The 16,325-nt window shown below is 33.6% G+C and overlaps 1 protein-coding gene and 1 long non-coding RNA gene across 2 annotated transcripts; both read left to right on the top strand.

Moving 5' to 3' along the window:
* Window positions 1-2,602: 2,602 nt before the first annotated feature.
* On the top strand, window positions 2,603-6,031 carry LOC114323022 (uncharacterized). Its single transcript, XM_028270477.2, has 2 exons — window positions 2,603-4,062; window positions 5,519-6,031. Exons 1-2 carry the CDS (start codon window positions 3,361-3,363, stop codon window positions 5,813-5,815), a joined length of 999 nt encoding a protein of 332 aa, XP_028126278.1. The 5' UTR covers window positions 2,603-3,360; the 3' UTR covers window positions 5,816-6,031.
* Window positions 6,032-10,468: 4,437 nt separating this feature from the next.
* LOC145806412 (uncharacterized) lies at window positions 10,469-10,782 on the top strand. Its single transcript, XR_014349496.1, has 2 exons — window positions 10,469-10,623; window positions 10,725-10,782. It is a non-coding gene; the product is annotated as an uncharacterized LOC145806412 (long non-coding RNA).
* The last annotated feature ends 5,543 nt before the right edge of the window (window positions 10,783-16,325 follow it).

Genomic DNA, 16,325 nt, shown 5'->3' with positions numbered 1-16,325 from the left:
TCAGGTGCTCGAAAAGACGATTTTATCCTTTTTGAAAGTCACACCAATACTCAATTATTAAGAGTAATTTTGTCATTTCTCATCAGAACATTATTTCAGAAGCTTGGCTTGGTATTTCCATCATATCTGAGAGGGACATATCATCTCTATTATTTTGCGTGTCAATCTACAATTAATTGATTGGTGTTAGGTGTCACTGTTTCGGTGTCTAAGAATCAATCAGTCAATAATTTAGGTCAAGTTTGGGAAGACTAAATAAGTGCACTTTTTGACTTTTATTGAATTATGTGTAAAAAAAGTAAAGAGGAGATACTGATTGATGTGATTCAAAAAAGATAAAAAGATAAAAAGTATGGACTAAAATAGTCTAGCCAAACTTGGCCTTAGTAGGAGACAGTTCGCATCAGAGGGATGTCCAGCTCTCGCAAGAATTTTATGGGAGTCATCTTCCCGGATGATCTTTGAAAACTACCAACTGAAATTTGCAGTTCAGATCCCACACTACATACTTTCTAATTTGAATATTTTTGCCACAAAAAATATACCAACACCTAACATTAACAGCTTATATACTGAAGATTAGGTTTGATTAACTTCAGTGGTTTTTATTTTTTTATTTATAATTTTAAGTTGTTTGTTAACACTACGGAAATTCTATTGTATACATTCTCAGAGAGGTATGTATCATATACACCTTATTATATATTTTTATGATAAATATTATATATTTTTTTGGTAAGAGTTACGACAATTTGAAATTACAATTATACATTTGTAAGATTGTTACGCATTTTGTGATAATATTACACAGTTTTTTATCTAAACATTTTCTAACTATGAAAATGCGTAACTTTATTTCTCAATCATAAATTATTATAACTCTCATCATAAAAATATGTAACACTTATCACAAAAATACATAACTCACCACAAAAATATATAATAAAATACATATAGTACACGCTACTTTAAAGATGTGTACGATAATAATTCTTATAACTCATACTAAACAATATCAGCTTTTTTTTTTTTTTTTTTTCAAGGTACAACGGAAAACTAACAATATGAGTTTCATTTGTTACCGTTTGCTTATCACTCCATCATTCTACTTGCCACTTAAGGCTCTTTGGTAACATGTTTTTGTTAACATTACAAAAAAAAAAAAAAACTTTAGGATTATTTTGGAAATATGTTTTTGTCAAAAAAATCGCTAAAAAAGTTCAAGGTTATTTTAGAAACTAATTCTTTTAGTTGATTTTTTAATTTTTTTAAAAAAATATATAGAAAAATAAAGAGAATAAGTGACTTTTTAACCATTTGATTAAAATAATATATTGTCAAAAAGTCATATAAAAAAGTCAAATATTTTTCTTTTAACTTTTTTTTTACACTTTTTCGTAAAAAAATTAAAAAGTCAATCTCAAACAGTTTTTTAACTCATATTTGAGCCAAAAAAAGCCATTAAAAATTCACTTTCAAACCAACCCCACAATTACCATTAATGCATTCTGTAAAATAATAATTTATAATATTTATAAGCTTATGTTTTATTTTTATAATTTCAGTGACAAAATACGTTTGAAATAAGAAAACAAATGTCATCCAATCCTCAATCTAGACTGGAAGATGTTGTTTGGACTCGTGAAGTGAGGTTCCGTTTCCACGATCTACACCGTTTATTTTTTCCGGCACTTTGTGTATTTCATTCACATAAAAAATTAAATCAATTTGATAATCATGGACTATTCAATTGCATATGTTACCAAAAACAATTGATGGATTATTTTTAAGAACACAATTGTCGTCAATTTTTTTGTGACAAACGTGATAAATTAAAAAAGTTACAATTATCGGATCGACTTAATTTTTTTCGTGTGAATAAAATACATGACCTACCAAACAAAATGATGGTTCGGATAATGAAAACGGAACCCATGATGGGCCCCATAGATCCAAACAGCCCTCCCTAGTCCACATCATGGACCAAAGGGAATTTCTTACTTGGATTAAATAATTTAAGAACTTAATAGATTTAACCGAAGTGGATTTTAATTTATAAATTTAAGAATTTAGTATACTAAATTAATAAATTAAGGATTAATTAGATAATTTGATAATAATTTAAAATATAAAATGAAATTAACCCTTCTTTTATTTATTGAGGGAATTACATCCCACTGAGACAGAAATTTTTTTTTTCCACAAACATGAGGGGTGCAAAAGTCACCGCAGAGAGTAAATAGGCCATGGTTCTAAATTGCAGTATTGGAACATGTAATGGTATCGATCGCAGAATATCCGTATTGGGAGTATCAGATGATACATACCGGGAATCGGTCGGAGCAGTTGTAAAATTTTAAAACTAATTAACAGGATGTAACAGAGATGTACCACCCTCTAATGGGATATCACGACCCATATCGGGATGTAGCGGTTCATCGTACCGGTTATGATCCGACACGTAACGGGAATCGGCCGATACGGCTATGAAATCGAGACACACCGCAATATCAGGATGTAATGATATGGGAGCCTTGAAAACTCGTTTTGTACCGGCCGATATTTAGAACTATGAAATAGGCTGTGTGTAGAGGAAGATAATGGAGGATATTAGTTTTTTTCTAATTCTTGCACGTGCCATCCTTGTCGTACTTCCAGAAAATTATAGAAAGTTCTTGCCAAGGTGATGTTATATCTCTGTCTTGAAGTGGAATTTTTTCCCTCTATTTTTATTTTGTTTATGTTTCTTGTGTTTTGAATGGCAGACAAATGATGCACTAAGAGACGGTGATAGGGTGATTGGAACATTCATATTACATATGCATACATATATAATTATAATTATTGCTGATCAAAAAATTATTATAATTATATATAAAAGAGCCTACCATCATGTCTCCACTTGCCTTACGCAACCTAATAAGCCCCAAAATACAGATTTTTGATGTTGAGTTATTTTCTTCTTTAAATTCAAGAGAAAAGTGAACAACTCTCTGGGCTTTGGTTGTGGAGCTGTAATCTATCATAAGTAAGCTTAGAATCTGATTTTCCGTAAAGCTTTATCAAGATATTTTTGGTTTTCTGTTATGGGTTTTGGTTGTACTGAATTGGGTTCATAGATTCATTTAACATTTTCTGGTTTTAGGTTTTTGTTTGGGTGCTTAAGATATGTCAATTGCAAACCCTGGAAAAATTTCACGTTTTCTCCAAGATGGTTTATGAACACCTCATGGAAACTTCGAATTTTGAGAGGTGTTCTTGGTGACTTGTTAAAATTTTCGGCTTTAATAGTAGAATTTCCATAGTCACAAGGCATATATAGATAGAATCACTAGCTTTTAGCTCTTAAGAGTAGTGGGGATGTTTGATGGCGGCATGATAATGCCCTTTAATTGTTCACTAAAATATCCACCAATGTTTGTTGGTAATGTAAATAAGAATAAACCCCTTTACAGAACAAGATTTAATCCATCTATGGCTATAAATCTCTCTTCAATACTGCTACAATCTGATGAGGGTGAAAAATTACCCCAATCTAAGAAGATTTCAAGATGTCACACTTCTAATCCTCTCCTTACCCAAGCAAATACTGTTGGAATCATTGGTGGAGTTTCTGTTTTCTCAACTCTAATTTTCTTGGAAAAGCTTGTTTGGTTTAGTTCAAGGGATGGACAACAAAGCATTCCTTTCGTTGTTTGTAGTGATCCGGCAATAAGCAGAGATCTTTTATTTTGTGGCTCATTTCCTCACGTCAATGGAAAAGACGCTCAATTTCGCTTGAACTGTAGAACAATAGTTGAGAATTTGAGGGATAAAAGGGCATTTCTAGAGCAGTCTGGAGCTCGTTGCATTGTTATGCCGTGTCATGTGTCTCACGCTTGGCTTGTTGAGCTATCCACCGGGTGTTCTGTACCGTTCCATAATTTAGGTGATTGTGTTGCCATGGAGCTGAAAGAAGCTAAGTTGAAGCCTCTTGAAACCGGGAGTAATGTGAGGATCGGGGTACTCACTGCAAATGGCACTTTAGTTGCTGGTTTTTATCAGGAGAAACTACAGAATCAGGTATTTGATTTGGGTAAAAATATTTCAGTGTAAGATTACGTATGAATGTACATCTGTACTTCCATATGTTGTGTAGAAATGCATGTATTGGCTGAGTTCTTGATGAAGATTTTAAGTAAGCCTAACTTTAAGTGGATATCATCCTCTAATTTTTATGAAGGCTTATCTACATCATTGCATATGACCTCTGTGTTTTAGAGAACAAGAGTTTTTGCATCCCAAAATGATGGGTTAGTGAGTTTATTCATATGGTTATGCACTTTGAATAATAATCCATTTTTTGAAAGATTTTTGTAGTCATGCTTTGGTGTGTTTTTGAGATCCTATAAGATGGACCACGTTTGTTGGTACATTTGAGAAATTAAACATTTCACAATTAGTAATTAGTTGATACAGTTGGCCAATTGGCATAGACTTGATAGGAAGCATGTATCCTAATTTAATGATATGCAAACATAAAATGGGGCAACTCAACTAAGAAGAATTATAGTTCAATTGCAACAAAATTTGAAGCTGCTCTTACGTTTGATCTGCAAGCTTTAGCTATGTTCAGAGAGAAAATATTCCGATTCCCCCATTCAGAAGCATTTGTGGCTGAAAATAAACAGTCTCATGCCAGGCCTCGTCTCGTGTGATCCCCTTTGTGAGGAGGCACCCCTTCTCCTGAACCTAGAAGCTATTTTGCCACAATATTTATTATTGATGTTTTTTTCTTTGAATTTTTGCTCAATAGCTTTTATATTAAGCTTTGCAGTTAGTTTTGCTCCCTTGGCTCACTAACAGAGAACCTCCATTAATTCTTTTAAACATGAATCAATCAAACAACAAAATTTAGAAGCATATAAAATATCTTGTCTCAACTTTGTTACATCCTCGGTTCAAAAAAAAAAAACTTCATCACATCCATTATGATTATAGATACTTTACCTTTTGGATGTACTGAAAATCTTAAAGCCCTAGTGATTTATGTTTTGAAACACTCATTCTGAAACTTAGTATACTTTTGTTCCAAAATAGTAAATTTAACGATTCAAAGCTATACAAATTTTTTTTTCCTATGTGTATTTTTAAAAGTTTTCCTTACAAGGAAAGAAAATCAAATATGATGCAATAAAAATATAGATTTAAGTTTAGGAATGACAACAATAAACAACAATGGGCATAATGCTTGTAGAATTGTGTTTTTAGATGATTAATTTGAAGAATACTTAACTATATTTTATTGAATGTCTAGTTATTAAATTTTGATAGTCTACCTATACAAGTCTGTCTTTACCATATCACGGTTTTTAGCATGTGGCGCCCACATTCCCATTTCTATTCCCATTCCTAATGCCAAAACAAGGCGTTTTAGGTAACATAGCTAACGTACGTTAGGCTATGCACATCAAATTTTAAAGTTTGCTTTGAATTGTATGCTTAATGCAACTAAAATTACACAATTGGAACTCTGCAGGGCTTTGAGGTTGTGTTGCCCGACAAAGCAACTATGGAGCATATTGTAATTCCTGCAATTGAAGCATTGAATAGGAAGGACACGGAAGGGGCAAAGAATCTTTTAACAATCGCGATTCACATTCTTCTGGTTAGGGCAGTGAACTATGTCATCCTTGCTTCTGATGAATTTCAAGGTCTTTGGCCTCACGATGATCCTCTTCTTAAGAAATGTATTGACCCCATGGATGCTTTGGCCAGATTCACTATAAATTGGGCACAATCTACTGAAAAGTTACAAAAGCAGACTTCGAAATAAAGTTCATTATTTCAGCCATAGTCACAGTAATGTTTGTAGTGAAAAATCTTAAATCCCTCTTGTCCTATATTGTTGTGCCGATGAAGTTTTGTTAGCAAAACTACACAAGAAATCAACCATTAGACATGATTTGATGAATTCTATGACCGAGCTTAAAGCATATCATTTTATTGATAGCAGAATCAAATACAAAAACTGGAAAGAGTTTATTGATAAGATTGAATTGCTCTATATGTTCTAGTCAAATATATTCTAGTCAAGCTGACTTGAATTACATGTAGGTAAAAGAGCTTACATACTGAACCACAAACATCTTTAATGTTGATTAATTGATGCGGATTACCCATTAACCAGTAATCATTTTTGGTGTTAAGAACACATTCTCGTATGCTTCATTCTCAAATGCTTCGACATGCCTGTCCCAAATCACAGTACATCACTTTATGTGTACTTGGTACATCAAATCTCTTTAGTTCTGCTATCCATTTACAAACATGAGTGACCTAAGGCTTATGTTCAGTATGTGGATTGACTTGTAATATTTCAGTTATTTGTTTCATGTAATCATTTCTATCCACCTTACCAAACCAAACCAAGCCTTAAGTCCCATCAAATAGGGTCAGCTGCACGAATCCTTTTTCTCCACTCAACTCTATTCAAGGTCATTTCGTTAGTCAAATTAAATAGATTTATATATCTATTTATTACAATAGTCCACATCAATCTAGGTATACCCCTTCTCCTAACACTACCATCTCCCATCACTGCATCGCATCTCTTCACTATTGTCTCTATTGTATATGACCAAACAACCTCAATCTATTCTCTCTTAACTTATCTCCTATCGGTATTATTCTCACACATTCTCAAATATACTCATTCTTAACTCTGTCTTTTCTAGTCTTGCCACACATTCACTTTAGCATCTTCATCTCAACAACACTCACTACAAGAAAAGTGGGTTTATGAGACGGAACTATTTGCGACGGCACACTTGCCGTCTCAAAAAGTCACTTTTTGTGACGACAGAAAATGCCGTCTCAAAAAAGCATAGTATTTGCGACGGCACCATTTGCCGTCTCAATAAAACGGGAGAATTTGCGACGGCACTATTTGCCGTCTCAAAAAATGACAGTATTTGCGATGGGATTTTCTGCCGTCGCAAATGCTCTCATTTTTTCAGACGGCAAATTGTGCCGTCGCAAACTCTCTGCTTTTTTCAGACGGCAAATGGTGCCGTCGCAAATACTCTGCTTTTTTGAGACGGCATTTTCTGCCGTCGCAAAAAGTGACTTTCGTGTTTTTTTTTTTTTGTTTTTAGTGAATATTTTTAAAATTTTAAATATTTTTTTAAGATGCACCTTACTTAGATGTATCTAAAAAATAAAAAATTTATGAAAAAATATTTTTAAAAATTAATAAATACATAAAAATACAAAAAAAAAATGTATTGAATTATTGTTTTTTTTTTTTTTTTGTATTTTTGGTATTTAGTGAATTTTTAAAAGATTTTTTTTATAAATTTTTTAATTTTTAGGTGTATTTATGTTAGATGTGTCTAAAAATTAAAAAAAAAATACTTAAAATATTAAAAAAAATCAGTAAAAACAATATAACACGGAAAACAAGAAAGTATAATTTTCTCAAAAGAGTTTTTGGAAAACTCTAACCTAGCATAGTGATTGTGGTTTTGAGATAGCTTCATATATATACAGTCACAAAATGGTTTGAATAAATTCAACGATATTTTTCTGTCGCAAAAAAAATTAAAAAAAATAATGTCGTCTTACTCTTTTGATATAACATTTCTCTTTTCATTCATTTTTTTCATCTTCCTGTCTCTCTGTCTCTATCTCTCTCTCTTATCTTTATCTCTTTCACTCACCACTCTTCTTTCTCTGTCTGTCTGTTTCTCTCTCTCATTTTCTCTCTGTGTCTCTCACCTATCTCTCTTCTCTCTATCTCTCTCATCTGTTTTCTCTCTCTGTCTCTCTCACTCATCTCTCTTCTCTCTATCTCTCTCATTTCTTTTCTCTCTCTCTCTCTTATCTTTTTATCTCTCTCTATCTCTCTCGCCCATTTCTCTGTCTCTCTCTCTCTCTTTTTCTGTGTCTTTCCCTCGCTCATCTCTTTTCGCTCTATTTCTCTCTTTTTTTGTCTATCTCTCACTCATCTCTTGTTTCTCTCTCTTTTTCTATCTCTCCCTCTATCTCTCTCTCTCTTTCTCTCTCTATCTCTTTTTCTGTCTATCTCTCTCTCCTTGTCTTTCTCTCACTCATCACTCTTCTCTCTCTCATCACTCTCTCTGTCTACTTGTCTATTTGTCTATTTATCCCTCACTATGTTTGCCTTGCTCACTCTCTTACTCCTATCTTCTCTATTTATCGAGCTCCTTCTCGATTTATCGATCCACTATAAGAAAATACACTTTTAGCAACCACTTTGTCTCTCTCTCTCACTCATCACTCTATCTTTGTCTCTCTCTCTATCTCTCTTCTTTATCTGTCTCTCACAAAATTAAAATATTTTTAAAATATTAAAAAAATTGATTTGAATTAAGCTTTGAAAAGAGTTTTGAATTATGTGTTTGGTTATGAGTTTCGAAAAGTAATTATTATATTTTGAATTGAGTTTTGAAAAATGAATGTAGAATTATGATTTGAAAGCTCAAAACAAACACCATACTTAAATCAATGGGTAGAACTATGACCACTACCACTACCACTCTCTCTGTCTCTTTTTTTTCTATGTCTCTCTCGTTAATCTCTTTTCACTTTCTTTCTCTATCTTTTAGTTTATCTCTTGCTTATCTCTTGTTTCTCTCTCTTTTTATGTCTATCTCTCTCTATCTGTTTCTCTCTCCGTCTCTCTCTCTCTCACTCATCACTCTTCTCTCGCTCTGTCTGTCTGTCTGTCTCTCTCCCCCACTGTGTTCGCCTTGCTCACTCTCTCCCTCATCTCTTCTTTATTTATTAAGCTCCCTTTCGATTTATCGATCCACTACAAGAAAATGCACTTTTAGCGACCACTTTGTCTCTTTCTCGCTCATCACTCTGTCTCTTTCTCTGTCTTTCTATCTCTTTTCTATATTCGTCTCTCACTCATCTCTCTCTCTCACCACCCATCTTCTCTACCAAATTTACCACTACTACAAATGCCATTCAACTACCACCACTCTTCTCTTTCTCTCTTTCACTCATCACTCTTCTTTCACTGTCTGTTTGTCTATCTGTCTATTTGTCTATCTGTCTGTGTGTCTTTCGTTCATCTTTCTTCTCTTTATCTCTCGCATTTGTCTTCTCTCTCGCTCATCTCACTTCTCTATATCTCTCTCATCTCTTTTCTCTCTCTGTCTCTCTCGCTCATCTCTCTTTTTTCTCTCTCTCTCTCTTCTCTCTTGCTCATCTCTCTTCTCTCTATCTCTCTATTTTTCTATTCTCTCTCTCGTTCATCTTTTTTTGCTCTCTTTGTCTCTCTTTTTGTATCGCTCATCTCTTGTTTCTCTCTCTTTTTCTGCCTCTCTCTCTCTCTCTATCTCTTTCTCTCTTTGTCTGTTTGTCTCTCTCTCTCTCTCCGTCTCTCTCTCTCTCTCACTCATCACTCTTAATAGAAAATATTTTTCATTAAAATATTATCCTTACTTCTACCAAATAAAAAATAATAATAATAATTTTTCATTCATTAAAATAAAAATGAAACAAATAAATTCTCAACCTTAGTAACGAAAAGAAAATGAAAATTATTATTTATTTATTTTATTATTTAAATATTCATTTATGATGAAAATGATTATTATTATTATTATTTTCCCAATCCCGCCCGCTCTGTTCACCCCTTTTTTTTCCATTCCCGCGCCCCCCAAAATTCCCAATCTCTTAGAACCAAAATCCCTAATTTCTACTAGATATCTCTCTCTCTTTCTCTCTCTCTCTCTCTCTCTCTCTCGCGACTGTGAATGAAGGAATCCAGACATCAACGACTATTGTCAGAGTCCTTAGCTTCTCTATCGATAGCCATTACCAGCAAACGAAGTTCGTCGGAGTCCTTAGATTCTCTCTCCGGTTGTGACCAACAAACTAAGCAAACAGAGCTCTCACCTCTCCCTTTGACCGGAGCTCTTGCACCTTTGCTTCCCACCACCCAATTTTCAGGTACATGTACAGTACTGGATTCATATAGATGAAATTTTAGGGAATAAAAAGCTAAAACTTTTATCCATAATTCATTTCATTTCCACTATACCTGTAATAACTCTCCATTTAATGGACTAGTCAAGAATCATGTCTAGGTAGTTAATTTTGAATTGCTAGCATCTAACTATTAATTTTCTCTTAACTAATAGGGAGTTTTGCTCTATGAGCCACCCGGTACTGGGAAAACGCTTTTGGCGAGGGCAGTGGCTCATCATACTGATTGCACCTTTATAAGGGTTTCTGGCTCTGAGTTGGTTCAGAAGTATATTGGCTCGGGCTCTCAAATGGTAAGAGAACTTTTTGTTATGGCCAGGTTTGTCTGATATCTTTCATTGACAACATTGTTGTTGCAAAATTTGTGCAATATCTCATATATTGGGATACTGAACTATGTTAGCCTGGAAAATGTTATTGAGTTCCTATAAGTCTCTGATTTCTTATTGGTTGATGTTTCACAAAGAACATGCTCCATCAATCATCTTTATAGATGAAATCGACAGTATTGGATCAGCTCGAATGGAATCTGGATTTGGCAATGGTGATAGTGAAGTGCAACGGACCATGCTGGAGCTTCTCAATCAATTGGATGGATTTGAAGCATCTAACAAAATCAAAGTACTGATTCCCTGCTTGTGTGCATTGGTGAAATTGTTCACCAGATTAAAACTTGTCCCTTCATATAAATAATTTGATCACAAGACAACTACTTTTCACAGGTTTTGATGGCTACAAATCGCATTGACATTTTGGATCAAGCCCTTCTGAGGCCTGGAAGGATTGACAGGAAGATAGAGTTCCCAAATCCCAATGAAGAGGTATGTTTCTGTTCATCATAACTCCTACATATGTCCTTGGGACATATTTTAATTTTAATATCCTGGTCGTACAACCATTACCTATTAATGCACATTTTCAGGTTGTATTCTATTTCTAGTAGATTTACTTTGTTTGGTTCTACATATTATTTTTTGATTGGTTGTTCTACATTTTTTCCTTTTGGGTTTTCTTTTTTCTTTTTTGAATTGAAGGCGGAGCTAAAGGAAAAATTGTCTAAGATGTAGGTGAAAGACCCAAATCCCATCTTTGTTTTTAAGTTCATCTCTCTCTCTCTCTCTCTCTCTCTCTCTCTCGCACACACACACACACACACACACACACACACATACTCACACATACGCGCGCGCGAGCACACACACGCACAATGTATTTGTTTGTTGGAGGTTTCACCCTTGCTGTTATATACCCATCATGTTCCCATAGCAAGGTGTTAGTTGAGCTCACTTGTCTTGATTTACTATTTTTTCATATGTAGTCATGCTTGATATAGGCCGTGTTACTATTTCTCGTAATTGTTGTTTAATGAGACAACAAAAGCATATCTAATCACTGTTTCAGATACTGGCATACATAATGGAAGGCTTTGCTTTATTTTTATTCATTCCATTATTATGAGGTTGGATGGATGACTAACAATTTCTATGTTGGTGCATTTGGCAAGTCACTAACAATTTCATTACAAGATTTATTCTATATGACTAATATATTGGTTAACATAAGTTGGTTTCTGAGCTAGAAGCAAGAGGTTTGATGCAGAAATCTTATAAGAAATGTTGCCATTGAGACCCAAAGTTGTTATTCACTTAATTTGATGTGTGTGATGTCTGTCAAAAATTGAATGCAATGGTAAACCAGGAATGTCCTTGTTTAGCAAATATCTTAATCCTTTCCATATGTTTTCATCTAATTCCTTAATATTGATAACACTCTCTGTATCTCATATTAGTAACTTTGCATCCTTGTTCTCATCTTCATCATAGTCATCGTCATCTGTAAATTAATGCACTGCAGGGAATTTTTGTCATCCTAGTACTTTGAGTGTTTCCTATCCTGTCTTCAGATTCATGGGCATGAGAAGTAGTCTTCCATTTTTAGTAATTTTTTTGTGTGTGTGTGTGTGTGTGTGTGTGTGTGTGTGTGTGTGTGTGTGTGTGTGTGTGGCTCTTTTGGCTATTTTTTAACTTCCCAAACTTACCCTGAATATGACTGGCATTTGTGCTCCCCTGTTGCATGAGGTGGATATTTAAATCTTAACAAGTAAATTTCTATTTTGAAGTTGACCTAATTTCACCAATTGGGCCACATGCCACTAGTTCTATGACTCATGCTTTGTTAGTTTCTATGTGAGCACTGAAGAATGCATGTAGTTTTAGATATTCTGCTGTAGCCTGTACATGATTTGTTTTGTCTATGGGCTTTGAGAAAAATATTTGGTTCCGTCATTGATCTTCTACTCCCCTAACTGCTAATTATATCCGGATTGCGAATCATATATCATTCATGTTCAATTTTACAATTAAGCAAATTTGCAAAATCCTTTCAGATTCTATGTTAGGGTGAATTTACCTGAAAATATAATATGTGTGATTGATCCATACGAGTCACAGGCTTAATGATGCATCTCATTTTATTGTTCATGTTATTTCTATTTTCAGGTTGATCTGCTCAGAGGTCAGAAATCAGATAAAGTTGATGTCACATTACAACCAGAAGAGTTGGAAGTAATGAACAATGTCTTGCATGCAAAGTAAGTCCAAGTCCTTATTGTTTGTTTACTGTCAGTATCAGTATCAGTATCAGTACATTAGCTACAAGGCGCTTAATTCATATTTATTTTGCATTTCACAGGTATGAGGAAGTAAGGAGAAGGAGAAGCTGCGTAGTCAGCGAGAGGATTTCAGTGACATGGTTGTCGAGGTGTGCATCTCTCACAATCTTTCTGATTGTGTACTTGTTTTAATTAGTATTTATGGACACTTTTGTTCTGATGAAGTGGAATTTTTCAGAATGAGAAGAAGAGGAAACGGAAAATGCAGGAAAAGGATGGAAAATCGAAGAAAAAGGATTTCAAGTTCTAGGACGTGCTATTGGTTTTGTGATCGGAATGTTAGAATGCCAGATCCATTATGCTTTTCTTAGGCACCTCTAAATTTTTATCATTCAGAATCATAATTGTTGTATGTCTATTGCCAAAAATGCAGTCACATTCCATGGCACCAAACACAACCTTGGTGTTATGGGTTTGGTTAATGAGAAATTTGTTGGTGATTTTATATGCTGCTACTTTCTATTTCCCCATTGCTTAGGATGGAAAATATGTTATATATCAAAGTTGCTTGATGGATTTCATGTTCCTGGTGTGAATGCATGCTTTTCCTCGAGGCCAGATAACCTGAATCATAGTTGAGACCAACAATTCTAAATGAAAATAATTTTTAGAAATGCAGGAAAACAATTGTATACACAATTCATAATTTTTAGAAATGCAGGAAAACAATTCTGAATGAAAATAAATTTTTTAGTTATTTTTCATTTAATATTAGGCCATTTTCATATTTTTAATAATTTTATTACAGTTTTTTTTTTATTTTTTTATTTTTTATTTTTTTTTTTTTGAGACGGCAGCACACACACCATCTCAAAAAGAAAAATAGAACCACGATTTTTTGTGACGGCAGTAATGCTGTCGCAAAAGATAGGGCATTTGGTTGAAAATGAAGTTTTTTAGCGACGGCGTCATTTGCCATCGCCAATAGTACTTTAGCGACGGCATCAAGTGCTGTCTCAAATAACCCTTTAGCGACGGTATTTGTGCTGTCGCAAATAACCCTTTTAGCGACGGCAACACAGTGCCATCTCAAAAAAACTTAGATTTTCATGCGTTAATGGCGACAGAATTTTTCCGTCGCAAAAAGGCATTTTTGCCGTCACCTTTTTTTTACGACGGTGTTATATCATCGCTAAAACCCTTTTGCAACCCCCTTTGTTGAGACCCCCCACTTGCCATCGCAAAAGGCCAGTTACCATCACAAAAAACCTTTTGAGACGACATTTTGAGTATTTGCGACGGCATTTTACCATCGCAAAGCAATTTTTTTGTAGTGACTCATCTTATTTACATATTTCTTAGTTGCCCAACATTACGTTCCATACAACATCACTGGTCGAATAGCCGTTCTATAAAACTTCCCATACAGCACCCATCTTATCATTGCTATCCACCTTCATGAAAATAAAATAGTACCTTCATGAAAATAAAGTAGTAATTCGAAAAGCAAAGGAAACAATTTTTTGAGGCTTCCTTTGCAAGATTTTCAATTCGATAACATTTTATTTTCCACAAATTACTGTTGCCGGTTTCATCGGCTATATTTCTTTTTATATTTTCCTTTAATCGCAATTTTATCTCCAAAATTGATGAGTGTATTAACTTGGCATTCATGTTACATTTGTAGCTAGTACTTTAGCTTTTATTAACCTTGGCAAGGCCTCCACTCCATACCATGAGACTCTGACTCTGTTTAGAGCTTCTTGTAAGTATTAGCAGCATAGAAATCCAAGTTTTGTCATTTGATTGAACTCTAAGGCTGTGTTTGGATCATGAATATGGGTAGAGATTTGAAAAGGTAAAGGGATATTTCATTCACATTTTCTCTTTTTCTTTCTAAATTCTTACCCAAATTTATGGTCTGGTGGATGCTACTTTCTTACCGAGCCTTAAGCCTATGTTTGAATGTCAATGAGATGGATTTAGGAGAACCGTGGCATCCTCAAAAAAATTAAAAATGATGTATATTATACTAATAATTAGTAAGACAATTTTAAATTAGAATCATTTGCACCCCAAACTTTTTTTTTTTTGTTTGCACCCTCAAAATTATAAAGATTTGCAATCCTATGTTATTTACATTACAAAATTTTAAAAATAGTTTCCAAATCGAGTTTTATTAAATATTGATCTATTCTATTTTTTATCAATGTTATTTATTATATTTCTGTATTGTTTAAAGTTACTTATATTCTTCTATTTGTTTTTAGTTGTTACTATTATTGTTTCCCGTTCGTTCATATGTCATATATGCTTTTTTTTCCCTTCTATAAACCATACTTTAATTTGTTTATGTACCTTATTTTGTATCCATTCATGTTTGTTCATTCTCTTGAAATGAAAATATTGCCTGCATTCAACATGTCATTCTTAAAATTGAGTTCAAAAAATCTAATACCGTTTATTGAAACAAAGTATCATTTTATTCCTAAAAACATACATTTCAAGTGGGAAATTTTTCAAAATTAATTTGCGTAATAGGATGTTAGTTAATTTTTAATAAGTTATTTGATCACATTTATTGAGAAAAATATTACTTAAGGTTTTGATATTGAACCTATCATTGATGTTTTTATATATACCACAAAAACTGGTGATTATATGTCCAATTATATTTTTGTCCTCAATTATGCGGTACCGAATGTTGGATTAATAGTAATATTGTTTACATTTTTGTGCTTGTATAAATTAAAATTTTAAATTTTTATAATAATTTTTTGATAAAAAGTTAGGTGTATTTTTTTCTCCCAAAATTTGAATCTTGAATCCGTTCCTGTATGTCATGCTGCACATTGCAAATTCCTTTCTTGTACTGATTAAAAAAAAAATGCTCGTATCTCATATGCAGCATATTTCTTTATTAAAAAAATAATAAAAATAAAGAGAAATTTATTAGAAAATCATTTTTCAAGTGTTTGTATCCCAATTAGTCCATAAGATATTCTTATATTCTAATAGGTCCTATTATTTGGACATTTGATCTACCAAATCCTAATTCTCATATTTAAGGTATTTTATAGACATTTCTACCCTTACAAATATTTTTTGAATGGTTAGCAATTTGGTGATGTGAACATTCATATTTTACAATATGAATATTCACATTGACGTGTAAATGTTCACATTGACGGTGTGAATATTCACATTGATGGTGTGAACATTCACATCACGGAACATTCACACTATAAATGTAAATATTATTAGAGGTATTTTGGTAACTATATCACTCATAAGACTTATTGAAACGTAAGAAAATAATGTTGACTAAATAGAACATAAGTAGATGAAAAGAGATTTATGAAAAAGTGTCCCAAAAATAAAAATAAAAATAAAAATAAAAAACATATTTGATGAATACTGCCCATCGCCCTAAGTGAAATGAAATTCACCTACACCATTTTTCACTCATGTGCTATTATCATTAATTAATGATAACACTTAAGATTGGATGAGGGGTCGCTGTAGGGGTGTAAAAATGGCCCGAGACTCCTTAGCGGTCTGAAACCTACCTGAAGCTCGAGGTGGGCCCGGCCCAGTTAGCCCCGGGTTCGAGCCCAGCCTAGTACCTTGGGTCTAGGCCTAGGCCTTCCATTTGAAGACCGGCCCGGCCCGGCTCGGTTCAAAAAAAATTAAGCCATGCGGGCGGCCCGGC

The sequence above is a fragment of the Camellia sinensis genome, chromosome 13 (assembly GCF_055761805.1).
Source record: "Camellia sinensis isolate YWXY chromosome 13, ASM5576180v1, whole genome shotgun sequence".
Taxonomy (NCBI): Eukaryota; Viridiplantae; Streptophyta; class Magnoliopsida; order Ericales; family Theaceae; genus Camellia; species Camellia sinensis.
The sequence above is the reverse complement of the archived record's forward strand: the minus strand, read 5'-3'. Positions and strand labels throughout refer to the sequence as shown.

Excerpts from the sequence above, each read along its gene's own strand:
- LOC114323022 (XM_028270477.2), top strand. The coding sequence starts at position 3,361 with ATGTTTGATGGCGGCATGATAATGCCCTTTAATTGTTCACTAAAATAT. Across the intron at positions 4,063-5,518 it reads AGGAGAAACTACAGAATCAG|GGCTTTGAGGTTGTGTTGCC; the intron begins GTATTTGATTTG and ends GGAACTCTGCAG.